General features: G+C 36.3%; 1 protein-coding gene across 3 annotated transcripts in view; it reads right to left on the bottom strand.

Moving 5' to 3' along the window:
* The window catches only part of LOC125025017, a 70,299-nt gene that overhangs the window by 46,122 nt on the left and 6,677 nt on the right, over positions 1-17,500 (bottom strand). For all 3 annotated transcript variants that reach the window (XR_007114869.1, XM_047612860.1, XM_047612872.1), the window contains exons 2-3: positions 15,992-17,500; positions 9,044-9,131 (exon numbers count right to left, since the gene is read on the bottom strand). The exon at positions 15,992-17,500 is cut by the window's right edge and continues 896 nt beyond it. Coding sequence is in view for 2 of the 3 variants with exons in the window: in XM_047612860.1 (XP_047468816.1) it covers positions 9,044-9,131; positions 15,992-17,500 (1,597 nt within the window). In the remaining variant the exon portion in view is untranslated. The remainder of the gene's footprint in view (positions 1-9,043; positions 9,132-15,991) is intronic.

Here is a 17,500-nt window from a genome sequence, read left to right as displayed (position 1 = left end):
AGAGAGAGAGAGAGAGAGAGAGAGAGAGAGAGAGAGAGAGAGAGAGAGAGAGAGAGAGAGAGAGAGAGAGAGAGAGAGAGAGAAAGAGAGAGAGAGAAAGAGAGAGAGAAAGAGAGAGAGAGAGAGAGAGAGAGAGAGAGAGAGAAAGAGAGAGAGAGAGAGAAAGAGAAAGAGAGAGAGAAAGAGAGAGAGAGAAAGAGAAAGAGAGAGAGAAAGAGAGAGAGAAAGAGAGAGAGAGAGAGAGAGAGAGAGAGAGAGAGAGAGAGAGAGAGAGAGAGAGAGAGAGAGAGAGAGAGAGAGAGAGAGAGAGAGAGAGAGAGAAAGAAAAAGAGAGAGAGAGAGAGAGAAAGAAAAAGAGAGTGAGAGAGAGAGAAAGAATAAGAGAGAGAAAGAAAAAGAGTGAGAAAGAAAAAGAGTGAGAAAGAAAAAGAGAGAGAAAGAAAAAGAGAGAGAAAGAAAAAGAGAGAGAAAGAAAAAGAGAGAGAAAGAAAAAGAGAGAGAAAGAAAAAGAGAGAGAAAGAAAAAGAGAGAGAAAGAAAAAGAGAGAGAAAGAAAAAGAGAGGGAGAGTACTTAAGGAATACATAACTGTTACTTCGTTCTTATAATAACAATATTAACCCATTGTGACGGGTGAAGAAAGCTTAAAAAAAAAACTTTGAGCACGGGATACAGCTGCACGCCACATTTCGAGCGGTTTGTTAAGGGGTTAACACTCCTGCTCTTTGAATGATGACCATGAAACATTAATGTTCATAATATCAATATTAGTACTAATAATTGTGATAATAACAGTAATGATCATAATAATAATAATAATAATAATAATAATAATAATAATAATAATAAATAAATAATAGTCTTATGAATGTATGTTGTTTGGCATGGATTATGTGATTGGTGGGGATCTTTAAGTGTGTCTGTATTACTGGGTAGACCTTAACCAGCTTAAAAAAAAAAAAATCTAACTTCAGATCTAAAAAAAATGCAAACCTGTTGCAGATATGATTACAATCCTAGAAACAAGTAATCAGTCTAATAGCACCAAGTATTTACTTCTAGCGACCTTTACCCACTCTCTGCCAAGAGTTAGTGTAGACCTGCTTATTTGTATTGTTTTTACCTGTTTATGTTCCTTTTGTTTTTCCCCTTTACTTATTCATTTTCACCGGCGGCATTGGGTTAATTTTTGCGAGTTAATATGTATAGAAACACGCACATAAGATTAACCATTTCAATAATCCTCATTTGATAGGACTAAACACATTTTTATGTAAGGGTAAAATTATTATTTACCCCAGATAAAATTGTGTTCTTTATTGATATTTATAAAATTCATCTGTTGGAAGGGGGAATCGAGCAAAAATTGACATTTGAGTGCACTATCTTTGCAAATAAGTGAATAAAAATAATTGGATGCCTGGTTGGGGTATCTATCTATGACACGTACTGCTCAGTTGGGCTCTGACAATCATTTGGTAGTTTCTTCATTTGTGTAAGTATACCAAAGGCTAGCTAACTCAAAAACTCACTATCAACCCCCCCACCCCCCAAGTGATGGTCCAATTACGGTAAACAAATTCATGGATGAAGAGCCAAGTAAAGCCGAAGAAAATATCAATTTAAGAAAAAAGAGAAAAGAAGTGTAAATATGAATTATGAAATAGCTTGGTCAGAGTATCATCGAAATGGTTGAAAATGCCTGAAAATGCCTGGAGGCAAAGACACAGACACAGAGAGAGAGAGAGAGAGGGAGAGAGAGAGAGAGAGAGAGAGAGAGAGAGAGAGAGAGAGAGAGAGAGAGAGAGAGAGAGAGAGAGAGAGAGAGAGAGAGAGAGAGAGAGAGAGAGAGAGGGTGTTGATTCTCTAGGCGGTGCCCTGGTTTTTGCTTAATAAACACTTATTTGGTAAATGAAGAAACAAAATAAAATTGTATTACTAAAAGTGTATTGCCAGAGACATTTTTTCACAAGGGAAAAGAAGCCTCATGAATGAGTCACAATCTTTTATATCTTACAAATGTTAGATTTAAGGAATAAAATCATGATAATAAATTATTAATCCCAGAACACTACACCAATTTCAAGACTTTTTCACCTGACTTTGAAAAACGTACAAGTTTTTTGGTGTGGGTGGAAAATACGCGACGTAGATGATCAACTACCCAGTGGCAGTAAAGAGCATCCACCAAGGTGTGCCCTCACACCTCCACCCTGTCTGTGCTCGCTGCCTCCAAATGCAAGTAATATGCAGCACTAGGTATTGTATTGTAATGTCTATAATTTTCTCTACACTAACCAGGATTAAAAACTAGAAAAGAAAATATAATCATAGCACACAAATATTGACCATTTTTGTGGATATGCTATAAAAGGCGTACTCCTGTAAGAGGGTAGTGACTCCATCAGCTGTGGCTCCCACAACTCAGAAGTGTCCTCCTCAATTCAAGTCTTTTGTGACAGTACTTTTGCATGCGTATACTCAAAGAATAAAGCATTGTGTAAATTCTCTACTCTTAGTCACTTTGTAAGTCAATCCCTGAGTATCAGTTTCTTAATAATAATAATAATAATAATAATAATAATAATAATAATAATAATAAAAAAATTCTTGTTAAAGAAAGCAGAAAAGTTATGCTTTCCATGTGTATTTAATAACATTATATAGTAGGTCTTTATATATATATATAAATAAATATATATATATATAATACTTATATATATGTATATATATGTATATATATATATATATGTATACACACACACACACCATTGGTGATGGGTGTATAAAACTAACTAACTAACTAACTAACTAACTAACTAACTAACTAACTAACTAACTAACTAACTAAAAAAAAAAAAAAAAAAAAAAAAAAAAAAAAAAAAAAAAAAAAAAAAATCTACGCAGTGGCGAACCACAGCAATGCACCGACTTTGAGCGCGTGAGTTCGGCACATCAAGCCGAATCATTGCCTCGGAGCGCTTTGGCACGCCGCACGCCACATTTCAAGCGGTTTGTTATTACGCCTATAGGCGTGACCCGTCGGGAAGGGGTTATATATATATATATGTATATATATGTATATGTATATGTATGTATGTATGTGTGTGTATATATATATATTATAGATTTATATATATACTGTATCTATCTATTTATCAATATATATCTAGATATACATCTAGATATATAAGAAAGGAAAACAGCCACAGTAAGAAATGAAACAGAATCGTAACGTTTCGAACAAGTCCCTCTTCAGACGAATGATATACCAAAATGGATCATATTTTGGTATATCTTTCGACTGAAGAGGAACTCGTGAAGAGTTTGAAATGTTACGATTCTATTTGATTTCTTACTGTGGCTGTTTTCCTTTCATCTTTGTGTTCACATTACTGTGTTTGTGTTTGGGTCATAAATATATATAAGTCAATACATATATATATATATATATATATATATCAATACATACAGATATATACATATATATACATATATATCCATATCTCTATATATATCTATATCTATCTATCTATCAGTCCCACAAGCCTACACTGGCCTGGGATCCTTTTACAGAGTGGGATACTTCCCTAGCTGTAAAAGGAAGCGAGATGAAAATCCCTGCCCAACACAGTAATGCTGTGTTAGTATTTTGCCCCAACTAGAGAGGGAAAGACAATATCAAAACAGAAACTAGTAGAATTACTAGGAGGCTTATTACTTGACTGCATTAAGGGTGATTATTATATCATATTAGGTATAATCTTCCTGCAAAAATAAGAAATATTTAATGCAGTGTAATCAGTAACGATGCCTCACTAAAGTTTTTAAACTTATCCAGACATACAATCATTTGATCATGGAAAGCAAATAAATGCCCACACTAACTTGCTGAACACACACAACTCACTTCAGACATTATTTACATCCTAGTGGACAAAGTGAGACCCAGAGAACAATTGTGGAATAGCATCCACAAATATCAAGATAGCAGAAAGTTAAAAATAACAATAATGAAAGAAATAAACAAGAAACTTTGGTTTGCAAGCGGTATAATCGTACGGCTGGCAAGACTGTGTCATGATCCACAAATAATGATATTTTACTCAATTTCTACTATAGTATTTGCTTCCTCTCATCTTTAGTTTTTATCAGCTTATGATTATGTCTCTTGTATATACTGATTACACTAATAGCAGTATGTGCTACTAGTTGGGTTTTTCTGTTTCTGTTGAAATACACACTATCAGCAAGGTTGTATGATGTATGATAATTAAAAAAATGGGTGGTTTGGCTTAACTAAGTTTAAGATCCTCTTTTTAAAACTAAGTCAATCAATATGATATTCATAGAATCCATGATTACCCTCAATGCAAAGTTCATCCAGGTTATTGCCCCTTAGGGACTGTGCCTGTAGCTGAACAGCACTCGGCACGACTGTTTAGGTATCCCTTGACAGAGAAGACTAGTGCGACCATTACTTTAGGAATCTTGCTGATTCCTAAAGTAACCCATTCGCCCCATTGGGCAAGAATGCATGCCATGCCCACTGTAATACAAGTTTATTTATTATATTTACACATAGATGGCTCTACAAGTTCTTAATCACCAAATAGCCAGTTATTAGAACTACCTATCTTGCCTGTTTACCCTTTTCTTTCACTTTAACCCAATGGCGCCGGGTATAGCAAATTAAAAAAAACTCTACGCTCTGGCGAACGGCGGCAGCGCGCCGACTCTGAGCGCGTGATATCGGTCCATCAAGCCGAATCATTGCCTCGGGGCGTTTTGGCGCGGCGCCGCTGCGGACAGCCACACGCCGCACATCGTGCGTATTGTTATGACGGCGATAGCCGTGACCCGTCGCCATTGGGTTAAGAAAGGGTCTTTTGTATAATTTCGTTGTCTAAAATATTTTAATGACAATTTAATAATCATAACATGAATAACAATAACAGTATCTACTGCAATGGTATTAATAAGAAAAACACATTTTCCCGCCAATTCAAGGAATTGGGAAATCAGGATCGGTAACTAGGGTCCACTGATACACTCCTTGCCGGCTGAGCAAATGTGGAGCCATCTGTATGTAACAAAATTCATCAAAAATTACAGGGGGCAAATGGGTTAATATATAACCTTTATCCTATCTACCAAGCTGATAGAAAGCTGGATTTTTCATCCTCCTTACAGGAAACTCAGATTGCATTAGGGTATGAGAGAACTGGCCTGAGTATTTTGAGTAGCTATTGCGGGTTAAGTTACTAAAAGTTTGCATAGATGCAAGTGGTGTTGTGATCCCAATGTCAGTGAAGAACTTCATACCTTGACAGACAGGTGGTAAAGTAATGCACATTTCCAGTTGTTGAGGAGACGTTAAATACCAATGATGGCCTGGACAAATGTCAATGTCCAAATGAAAAGAAATAATGCAAGTATTGCACAAGAACACAGAGATGGCCCAGTATGAGTGAGAGATGAACTATCTTCAACGTAATCTCCCTCTATAACATCCTTAACCCCTTGATGACTGGTGAAGAAAAGAAAAGAAAAGAAAAGAAAAGAAAAGAAAAGAAAAGAAAAGAAAAGAAAAGAAAAGAAAAGAAAAGAAAAGAAAAGAAAAGAAAAGAAAAGAAAAGAAAAGAAAAGAAAAAAGAAAAGAAAAGAAAAGAAAAGAAAAGAAAGGAAAAGAAAAAAGAAAAGAAAAGAAAAGAAAGGAAAAGAATAGAAAAAGAAAAAGAAAAAAAAAAAAAAAAAAATCTACGTTCTGGAGATTAATGGCAAGTTCGGTACATCAAGCCGAATCACTGGCTTGTAGCGATTTGGCGCGCCGCCACGGCGTACAGCCGCATGCCACAGAGCAAACGGTTTGTTTTGACGCCTCACGGAGTAACCCGTCAGGAGGGTATTAAATAATGATACAGATTAAAAAGAAAGCATGCCCTTCTTTAGTCCATATCATGTAATCTGAGAATAAGTGTCTTGTCCTTAATACAAATTAGATTGGGCATTTTCCTATTTTGGCAAGATCTTTTTTTATTAATTTTCTGCAATTAATCTGGAAATGCAAGACTTCATGCAGTGTGTGCTTGCATGCGTGCATGTGTGCCTTGCTGCCAAAAGTTTTGGAACCAATCTTCATAAGTAATAATTTATTTTTGGCTCATAAATTTACAAGTCTCAAAATATCTTTCCAACTGTGTAACCTTCTTTTCAAGGATATTTCTCTGAGAAATTGGCCTATTAACTCAGTGGAGGCAGAAAATTATCCCCAGCATCATGGTCAATTGGAAGATCACCTGCACAAGCCAAAAAATAGAAGTGATGGGGCAATGTTTGTTTCCACTCTGCTTTTGATTCTGAACAGATTTATGGAAGGCTGCAGCTTGAGAACTAGCAGAGTCTGAGCCAGAAAACTCCATGACTATAAACTGCACAGAGCACACAGCATGCACAGGTACCATCTAATCCACTGCAAATGATTAGGTGTCCAAAGTTGTGCTAGGAATAGCCAGCCACCTGTCGAGGAAACTGCTGATACACACAAACAATCCTACATAACTTGTTACTTGACAATCTTTCATAGCATTGTTCATTAGGTAAAGCAATAATACCATATAGTATAAAGATAAGATTTCATACATTTTTGGTATTGTGTGATACTTGAAATATCCCATTATACAGAAAAAGTAAAAAGGCAAACTACTATTCAAAACAGTATGAGACATGCTTTGGGAAAAACACTCCACATACTATTTACCCTAAAGCAAATACCTGAAGATGACTGAGCTTTTTTCTTACATGTCAGTGTGTGCCTTCAACCTAATCCTTATTCTATGCTCCCTCTAAGCCTAGGGCAAGCTCCTCTCCCTTCATATAATTACATCTTGGCATCGCATTTTCTTTTTGTATGCTATATAAACACAAAACTACATCATTAATATAGTAACTATGAGTATGTTTTTATTGCATTATATTTGTTACATTTACATGTTTAAATCACTTTCACTTTTCTAACTTTGCTGCTCTACCATTTGGTTACTATCTGACCTGTTAACACAAGGCATACACATTTGTCTGTAAAACTGGGCTTTTCAAAAATTAAAGAGCAAACCTATTCCCAGTAAAAGATAAAAAATTGAGGTTTGTTTCTGGGAGTAAAAACTGGGCTCACAAATTACAGTCTTTAGAGGTTAACCAGCTTTGAACCATTTATAAAGAAAATATAATGTGCTTTTTCATTAAAAGAATGTTTGAGAATGTTTACCCATGACCAAGTCTTAGGGAAGCATTTCACATGTAAAGCTGGTACATTATCAGCAAACACTTACAGCAAATCCACTCAATAAGATGAATAATTCCATTTTTGCCATAATACTGAACTGGTCTGTGTCACCCAAACCAGTATATTGATCAAACACCATATCCATACATTTATAATTATACATAAACACATTGAATATGTATGTATATGCACTTGTCACTATTGCCCATGGTCCGAGTCTGTGGGTTTTATTTGTAATATTTCCAATTGTCACCTGATCTTTCGAGATGTTGCATTTGGCCTCCTGTGGGCATACTTGATTGTTATATATACTACAAACTTGAGAGATAAACTTCTGTGTCCTTTTACTTTTGTGTAGTTAAGAACTTTGTAACACCACAACCTATCTATACACAAAAACACTACAGCAAAACTCACATACCATCTCCTGCCACTGACACGGTTTGCTGATGGAGCAGCTGATCGCTTAACTGTTACAGTATACCTTTTCTATTGCAAGTTTTCCACCTAACATCCCTTCTCCCCCTGTCCTGTTAACTTTTAACAAAATCACTCACTCATCTTGAGTGTTTAATTGATACTGATCCTTTGTTATGCTCTAATGAGACAAATAGTATTGGCATTGGTCTAAATTTTTTTCTTTACTGACAAGTATATCAAGGCAAAAATCTGGCTAATATTCAAATGCTTTTCTATTTCTTTCTATATAATTCAGATTTATGTAGATATAGAAAATACATACTGGTACAAGAACAAGCAAAGTATTGCCTCTGGTTAGTATCATGGAATGGTATCAGTGTCTGTTGAAATGTGGGCTTCGGTATCAGTGTCAGCATATTTCTATTAATGCATACAGGACTAGAATGGGGAAATGCATTGCAAATGCAACTAGTGGTAGTCCTGTAAGATCCAAGTTCTACTTGGTATAGACAAAACATTGCCACAATAAGAGAGAAATACTGAAACTCTTCATCATTCCTTTTTCAATGTTGCTGTCAACTGTTTTGTTCTATTACACATTACTGCATAATAGAACACACTACTGTGTACTGTTATCACACTGATAATAAAATTATTACATCAATATAAAAAAGTAATAAAATAAATCATGGTTCTCTTCTTTTCCTTCAATAAGAATATAACCTGAATTATTTAATCCTCATAACCCTAACTACATAACTAATGAAACTTGATCAAGATCTTGTGTTGCACAGCAAGAGATCCACCAAGAGCGAAATTCCAGGCAGAATTGTTGGAATCCAAAATTAAAGCATACTCTTCTTGAACGTCTAATGTCTAAACCTACTACTGATGAAAAAAAAGTCTAAATAACAAAAGATATCAATAACCGAATGATGAAATTGAAATCATTCAACCTTTCACAGTTTCACTATACTAGCCTTGAGTATCTGTTGCACCCGATAAATGTTAACAACAACAGCTATGGTATTATTGCAAGGGCAGTGATGTCCCAGGTGCACCACTGATGTACTTTCCAGACTGCAGCAGCAGTAGTAGAACTAATTGTACAGTAAAAATAACAGTCACAGGAAAAAAAAAAAAAAAAAAAAAAAACTATAACAACACATGAAAATAAATATAATAAGTCTAAGAAAACACACAAAACACACACACACGTACAGGTATGCACACACAAATGCACACACTCACACATACACCAAATAATAATATATAAATAATCACATGAATAACTAAATACATGAAATAGCTAATACTTTCAAGAAGTACAATTAACCTACCTGCCCAGTCTGTTGTTCCCAGTTGCGGCTCCTCAAACTCCAAAGGTTGCGGGTGGCCCAGAAGGTCTTGCTTCATATAGTGCTGTGACTATAAAAAGAAAAGCTGGTTAATTCAACTGCTTTCAGTCAGGAAACGCCATCATCCATGAAATTGTACAATGTTTAATTCTTTTCATTTTATCTCTTGTCTTATCATTTCCACTATTCATATTGTTTCAAGTTTCTTGTAAATAACTTGATTTTACTTTGCTGCATTAATAATCATGTCAGGATTAAGCTAGCAATACAAAAGTGAGAATATTAATCAAACATACAAAATTCAAAACTAATATTGAATATAAGAGGTGTAGATACATAATATTCAAGTGTCAATTGAAGCAAGCATTAGAACATTAGAATATATGTATATGAATATAGCAATCATCTATTCAGCAAAAATAATTTACAATAATACAGGCAAAGATTGGGATGCATTTGCTAGCATGATTACTACAAATACTTATAAATTTGTGTTCACAATTGACTAATATAAAAAAGGCAATCATAAACACAAACAACAAACTAACAGTATAACTGCACAATACAATCCCCCCAAAAAACAATTTGGACCACTGCTTTCAACAATGGTATTACTTTTAACTTTTAGGATGTTTTTTACGATATATGAAAATGTGATAATGGTAACTGCATATGTCTGTGGCATCAAGCATAAAACTTCAAGTGTTTTCCCATATACCTCTATGGCATTGTTTTTACAAATGTCTTATTTCATGACTGCATAAAGAAGACATATCAAACTATGACCTTCATGCAATGCTATTCTCCTGTAGCTATTACTAATATCAAATTAAAAATAAATGCGTTTGAAATTAATACTATAAGCTATTAGCTCTCCTGAGACTAGAATGGTAATCCAAGAAGAGCTACAGTATGGCATGCAGAGGATACACCAAAATAAGGAATACTCGTCCCGTTCCAAAGCCAAGGTCTGCGGACTATGAAGCCATGGCGATAAAGAATCACACATACATCTTATTTTTGAACATTTAACTATTTATAATTTAGTCCACACATAACAGAATTTACTGACACTATACCAAGCTACAAACTGAGCTTTGCATGCAATCAGCCTCTCAAGTGAAAATTCTGAAGCATGTATTGACTGTCATGTTTTTTTTGTTTTTTTAAAAGAAAATAAGGCTAAAAGCAGACTTTAGCCCCTTCACGACGGGTCACATCTCTAGACATCATAACAAACCGCTCGAAATGTGGCGTGCGGCTGTATGCCGTGGCGGTGTGCCGAAGCACTCTGAGGCAGTGATTCGGCTTGATGTACCGAACTCCCGCGCTCAAAGTCGGCGCGTTGCCATTGATCGCCAGAGCGTAGAGTTTATTTTTTAGTTTTCTTCACCCGTCACCAAGGGGGTTAAGCCTATACTTGCAGGGCTCTATCTCCAAAGCCATCGGGGATGGCATGGGCATATATGCCATACCCCCAGGGAGTTGGTATCTAATGCTGCTTATAGTAATACCAAAAACACTATAATAATTGTAATGTCTATAGTTATAAAAAAAAAAAACTGTCTAGCACCAATGGAATATTCAATAATATGCAATTAAGCCACAGTGTTTCCTGTAAATATTGGAATTTGACAAGAAAGAACTGCATTAAAGAATAGAACAGGAATGTCATGCATTTCACAAACAGATAATTTTTTTTTTAAGAAACAAGAATATTTAATTTCAAATGAGTATTTCAAATTCTTCATAATAGAGACACTGAACTGTATAAAAAGGTACTGAAAGATTAAGAAGAAGAAGGAGAAAGGGATCATTTTCATATGTATTTTATAAATGCAGCTAAAAATCAATCACTTTGGTGTCTCTTGTTTTTTCTTTACACCTTTCTGATATACACAGTCAAGTCTTCTATTTCAAAAATAATAATTAACCTGTTAGACCTTAGCGTCAGATATGTCATGTCATGAAAAAATCTGGCTGAGAGGGGGCTGACGGCACATCTCATCATGGAAAAATTTGGCTAATGGGTGGGGTGACGAATCTCAACATGGGATAATGTTACAGAGTGACAGGTGACAGGGTGTGCTGCCTTGAGTAACAAAGTCTTTGGAGGAAGACTGACTCAGTGGGTCTTCAGGAAAGGGCTCTTGCACTATTTCCACCAGTAAATGAGAGTGGAATGTGCTATTTGTGAGGCATGTTGGGAAGAGTGCCTGTACCAGGGAGGCCACTATATCCAGAACCTATTTCTACTATCTTACTGGCAGTGCAGGATATGTTACAGAAAATTGAATAATACAAAAATATGAAAGATATTTAGCAAATAACAATGTTACTTATTGCTACTGTTCATGAATAGATAGCAAATTACATTGCTGAAAACAGTCTATTACTTTCTTGATACAAGATAACAAATAACATATATACACCTTTGGAAAATTGTGAAACAGCAAAAAAAAATTTCGGAAAAAGAGCTAAGAGCTCTGCAAAAAGGAGGCAAGGAGTCTTAACCCATTCACCCCGGATTTATGTTCTGTCCCCTGTAGTTTTTGGTGAATTTTGTTGGCTCCACATGAGCTCAGCCGGCAAGGAGTCTATCGGTAGGCCATAGTTACCGATCCTGATTTTCCAATTCCTTGAATTGGTGGGAAAATGTGTTTTTCTTATTAATAATATTGCTATCAATACGGTTATTATTGTTATTGATGTTATGATTATTAAATTGTCATTAAAATATTTTAGACAATGAAATGATACGAAAGACCCTTTCCTAAAGTGAAGGAAAAGGGTAGACAGGTGATATAGGTAATTCTGATAACTGGCTATTTGGTGATTAAGAACTTGTAGAGCCATCTATGTGTAAATACAATAAATAAATGTGTATTACAGTGGGCATGGCATGTATTCTTGCCACATGGGGCGAATGGGTTAATGCCAACAAGTGATTGTGTGAGCCCGGCCTACAAGCCACACATTCAGGAGAGTCACCACTCAGACCTAATGCCAGGCTTTTGGGCCTTGCATTAGCCACAAACACACTCGGATCCAACAGGTGAAGTTTTGAGGTCATGATTTGAGACCAAAATTTCATTATTTCCAATATCAGTTGCCTGCCTGATTTTATAAAACCTTGCAATATACATTCAGACCTAAAAAAAGGCAGATTTTCAAAATCACTCAATCTATGTAAATAATAATAATCATAAATGCAGATGACCTAATAATACCTAGATTTAAAAAAAATATCTATGGTTCAAGGAATCAGAAGATTTGTTTGTATTTTTCTTCTTCCTCCCATGGAAGCTGAGAAAAACTGCCGTGGCTACAACCTCTGCCCCTACCACTGGTTTCACAGGAGATAGAGGATACGCCTGCCATAAATGCTGTAGGCCAGGGAGGCCATTTCCGAATCAGATGTTCCCTCTACAAAACCTATATAATGGTTTCATTAAATGCTATGATGTTTTAAGAAAAATAAAGAAAATTATTTGTCCTGAGGCAGCAAACACTGACTGGAAGGACAAAAACATGCCTAACACATCAAAATTTGAAAAGTGGGGAAAAAAAAGTAAATAGATAAATATATAAAAGAAAGAAAAATATTCACTGTTTTCCCTGTCAACATTTCAAGACAGATATTTAGCCAAAAATAATCTTTGACTACTATATCTTTCAAATCTCCCCTTCATTACCAGAGTCATCTACAACTGGAAAAAAAAAAATAATAAATAAAAAAATAAAAATAAAAAATAAAATGTAGCGACTAGGAAGCTTCTCATCCATCAGCTTTTCTTACCTTACAGGCTATGAATAGGATGCCAAGTATTTAAACAAGCATATTTGGCTTGTGCTGACAGAGAGCCCCCCCCCCCCCCCCCCCGTTCATATACCACCTCCTACACTAGTGGTCCTCCCAGCCCATTGTCCCTTTCTACCCTCTCTATGCCATCAGCGACTCCTACATCCCCCCTCCCTTCCCTTGCCCCTTCCCCCTATGATACACTACTCTCCCTGCTTGAAGTCACTTCCTTGTATGACAAAGTTTTATATATATATATATATATATATATATATATATATATATATATATATATATATATATTTTTAACTCAATGCCGACGGGCATGACGTGTACGTACGTGCTCTGCCCACTGTGAGTTACCTGTTTGATTGTCTTTACACATAGATGGCTACACTTGTACCAAATCACCAATGAGCCAGTTACGAGTACTGCCTGTCTTGCCCGTTTACTCTTTTCTTTAACCCAATGGCGACGGGTCACGGCTATCGCCGTCATAACAATACGCACGATGTGCGGCGTGCGGCTGTCCGCAGCGGCGCCGCGCCAAAACGCCCCGAGGCAATGATTCGGCTTGAGGGACCGATATCACGCGCTCAGAGTCGGCGCGCTGCCGCCGTTCGCCAGAGCGTAGAGTTTTTTTTAATTTGCTATACCCGGCGCCATTGGGTTAATTTACGAAGATATTTTACATTATCTTATTTTGCTATTATTAATGTTTATAACATAGTAATTATAATGCTTATAATAAAAATAATACTGATATTGCTAGCACTAGTAAAAAAATAATTTTTTCCTGCCAATTCAAATCAGGTACGATCACAAGGTCTACTAATTGACTCCTTTGTGGCTAAGAACTAGCAGAGCCATCTATGTGCAGAGACATTTCACAAAAATATAGAAAACGTGCACAGCATTTTCTCAATTTTTTTTTCATCTTCCCCGGCGGCATTGAATAACTAGTGTAGTTAAAAGTTATGTGAGCTCTACTAGATCAGTGTGCGTACATTAGCTAAATCAGTCTCCCTAGTGTTAATAACCCATCCGAAAAAGTGATGCAACCCAGACCCTAAAACCCCTGAATTCTTAAACTGATTCGGTAACCTATTGAAAGACTTCCAAGGTTCAAACATATAACAAAACAAGTCAATGGATTATGGAAATCATTATCAACAAAGCCTGAAAAATGAAATAGAGAATCCTTGATGTAAAAAACAGTAAACTTTTTCATGTTTTTATTGCTTTTATTATTATCATTATCATTTCTATCATTATTACTATTGTTATTGAGGTTTAAAGTATCCTTAACATCATCAACAGACCCTTCAATAAGTTGTTTGAACAGGCAGAATTTATTTACAGCTGTGTTCACAATTGAAGTGTCACTACAGCTTGTGTTTGCAATAGTGGCTCAGTCAGAAAAGAGGAGAGCAACAACTAAAATTGTCAAATTTTCAGATGAAATCCTGGCCATCCCTGAATAACTAATTGATTAATTTTCTTTAGAAAATATAAAGTATCTATTCAAAAGAAAATCTGGAAACACATAAATAGAATATACAACTATATATAGATCACTAAGCTTGTTAATGGTATAAAGAGCCAGGAATATTTAAAACTTATAATCAAAGATTAAGTGTAATACATCTTGGCCTCAGACCAAGTGTTTTGTAAGAATCTTTGATTTCTAGTCACCATATGCTATGTTAACAGAGAAGACATACCCCTCTCTTCTGCTAATCAGTTCTCATAAAATGTTTGTTTTCCTCTTTGTGCTTGTGCTTTCCCTTCATGTAAATTGGGAACAATTACATTAAATGCATTAGCACTTTAGAGAGGATGCAGAACAAAAAAGGCTATACACAATGGTTTGTACAGGTATTGGTGCATTACTGATTTTAATATAAATATCTTGTGTTTGTCAGCATCATACTGTTAACTGCCCGAGTGCATTTCATCTTTACAGAATTTTACCTGGCCTCCACATATGGTTTATATGTTTTATCAACTACAAAGTGATACAGGTAATATCTTACCTACACAAACTGTAACCTAATACCTATTTTTTTCTGTTTAATATCATTCCTTTCATTTAATTTACTACAGAATATGGAGCAAAGAAATGATGAATACATGCCCAATATTTTTAACAATCACTCTAGTTTATACTTCTTATCTTCTCAATTCTAACATCATAAAGAACAGGCCTGATTATGAACTGAGAACACATGTACTGTACAAACATGGACAGGAACACCAACACACTATGAACCAGCAAGTTCCTTAGCTCCAGAGGCTAGCCAGGGCTTCTCTGGTAGTATAGTGACTATAGCATGTACCATTTTGTCAAAAGAAAGGTAATTCACATCAATTTCAGCTTGTGCACATGTGTAGTCTAGACTTCTGCTGCAACACAAAAGAATGAATACTGAGATCATAAATTTCAATGAAGACATGTCATTCATACTGTAATCAATGCTGTGTTCTTGATATAGCTCCAAATTGAAGATTCTAAACAAATTCTAATAATTTCCTAACAAACACAATATGAACCATGAAACATCATTTAATAAGAAAAATTTGACTTGAAATTATACCTAGCAAAAGAAGAAGAAGAAGAAGAAGAAGAAGAAGAAGAAGAAGAAGGAGGAGAAGGAAAAGAAGAGAGCAAGCCTTAATTGCATGACCTCATTAGCACTTCCTGTAGATAAAAGAAACTGACTATAACTAATACTCCAGCTGACATACCTCCTCTGATGGAAAGAAAAAAATTCTCTACCCCAGATTCTACATGTCTACTAAATACTTTATAGGACTGATTCTTTATCTTAAAACGAAAGTAAAATCAAATTAAGTCAGACCCTTAAAAAACTGTTCAAGTAACTTTACAGCTTATATTCTCTTGCAAGAAAAGACATAATAATAAACATCAACCATATGTATATTCTAAGTTATATTCAAGCATTAAAATGGCAAACAAAAATTCATGCAGCAGCAAAAGGGAAAGAAAAAATACATACATGTTACAAAAAAGAAAGTTACTTCTGTACCAAATATGCACCAAAAATATCAACCAAAAGCTACACACTTAATAGTACATTACTGCTGAAAGTAGTAATGAAGCTTACATGAGGTGGAGACTGCAGATGCTTGAAAACTGGTCTGGTCATAGCTGGCTGTAGTGTTGTGGAGCGGCCCCGAGAGTGGTGGGGGTACCCCCGGCTGTAGTGGGGTGGCGATGTGTGATCCAGGTTGTGTGTCAATCCAATGGCAAGGGGGTCACACAAGTCAGCATCTGGCTCCAGTGACGCAAGACCCAGTATGTGGTCTTGATCCTCATCTTTTATTTCGACCATGATGCCCGTGAAGTCCACATCCTTATTTTCTTTATCTGAATCATTCATTTCCATGTGATCTACAGACGCATGAAGCCTCAAGATGATGGTTCCTTTCTCCAGCAAGATCTGGCGTAGCTTGCATGCGTCCCACAAGCCATGGCCATTTTTTATTGGGGAAACCTTAATATTTACATTTCTAGAAGTTTGTAATTTATCCTCTATGTCATCTGCTCCATTCTCAAATCTCATTCGCTTGGCACTGGGTTCAATCTCATCACTAGAATCAGCATTGTCACAATTTTCTCCCACAGTATGTGGAGCTGATGCACTAATATCAGTCAGCTCACGATCAGTTTCCATTTCATCAGGATGGAAGTCTGCAACCCCATCAGCTGCACCTATAACACTGTTGATCACCAGACCACCAATACTGTCAGCTTCATCTGCACTGCTGTCAATCAGTGCCAGATCAGCTGCAGCAAAGGACGGATCACCTGACACAGAAGCTTCCTGAACCTCCTCTAGAGGCTGTAAACTGCTGCCTATTGTAACAGGTTGTAATTGTTCAGCATCCACTGATGAGACATTGTCTGGACTAGCAATGGCACTACTGTGAGAGGATGGTATTACAGGAGATACAAAGTTACCTTGTACTTCACTGATTTTACCAACTTTCTCCTGTTCCCTGTCCTCTGTATTGACAATCACTGGAATGGTCTCCACTGGCACTTCAGGAGTTACATCCTGTTCACTCCACACCTTGGGTGATTCTGCAGTATTCACCTCGTGGCCGTCATTAATTTCGTCCACTTTCTTAATGGTCAACTTGCTCGCTTTAGCTACATCCTCACTTTCTAGAGGTTCCTTCAACTTTTCTGTTACAGATATGGAATCAGGCATACTATCAGCTGTCTTTTCTTTACTTCTTTCACTTGATACTTCACTCTGCTCAACTTCGACACCACACTCACTTGATGAATTCTGAACTGTTCTTGACGAATGAGCTTTCTGTGATACAATACAGTCAGAAACTGCTGAAGAGTCTGACTCTTCTTTAGAAGAAACTGACTGTAAAGTGTCTGCAAGTGCACTTGGACATGACAGAGGAGAGCCTGAAGATTGATTGGCTGCAGCTGGAACTTTTGATGACTGCTGGTCTGAGAATACTGTTGGCAGTGATGATGACCTGTCAGTCACAACTAAAGGTACCTTAGAGGCTCTGTTCTCAGATACCGGTGCCTGCACCTGTTCCTGAGACGATGAGCTGACCAACCCCTGGACATTTTCTTCAGCAACTGA

The sequence above is a fragment of the Penaeus chinensis genome, chromosome 1 (genome assembly GCF_019202785.1).
Source record: "Penaeus chinensis breed Huanghai No. 1 chromosome 1, ASM1920278v2, whole genome shotgun sequence".
NCBI classification, from domain to species: domain Eukaryota; kingdom Metazoa; phylum Arthropoda; class Malacostraca; order Decapoda; family Penaeidae; genus Penaeus; species Penaeus chinensis.
The sequence above is the reverse complement of the archived record's forward strand: the minus strand, read 5'-3'. Positions and strand labels throughout refer to the sequence as shown.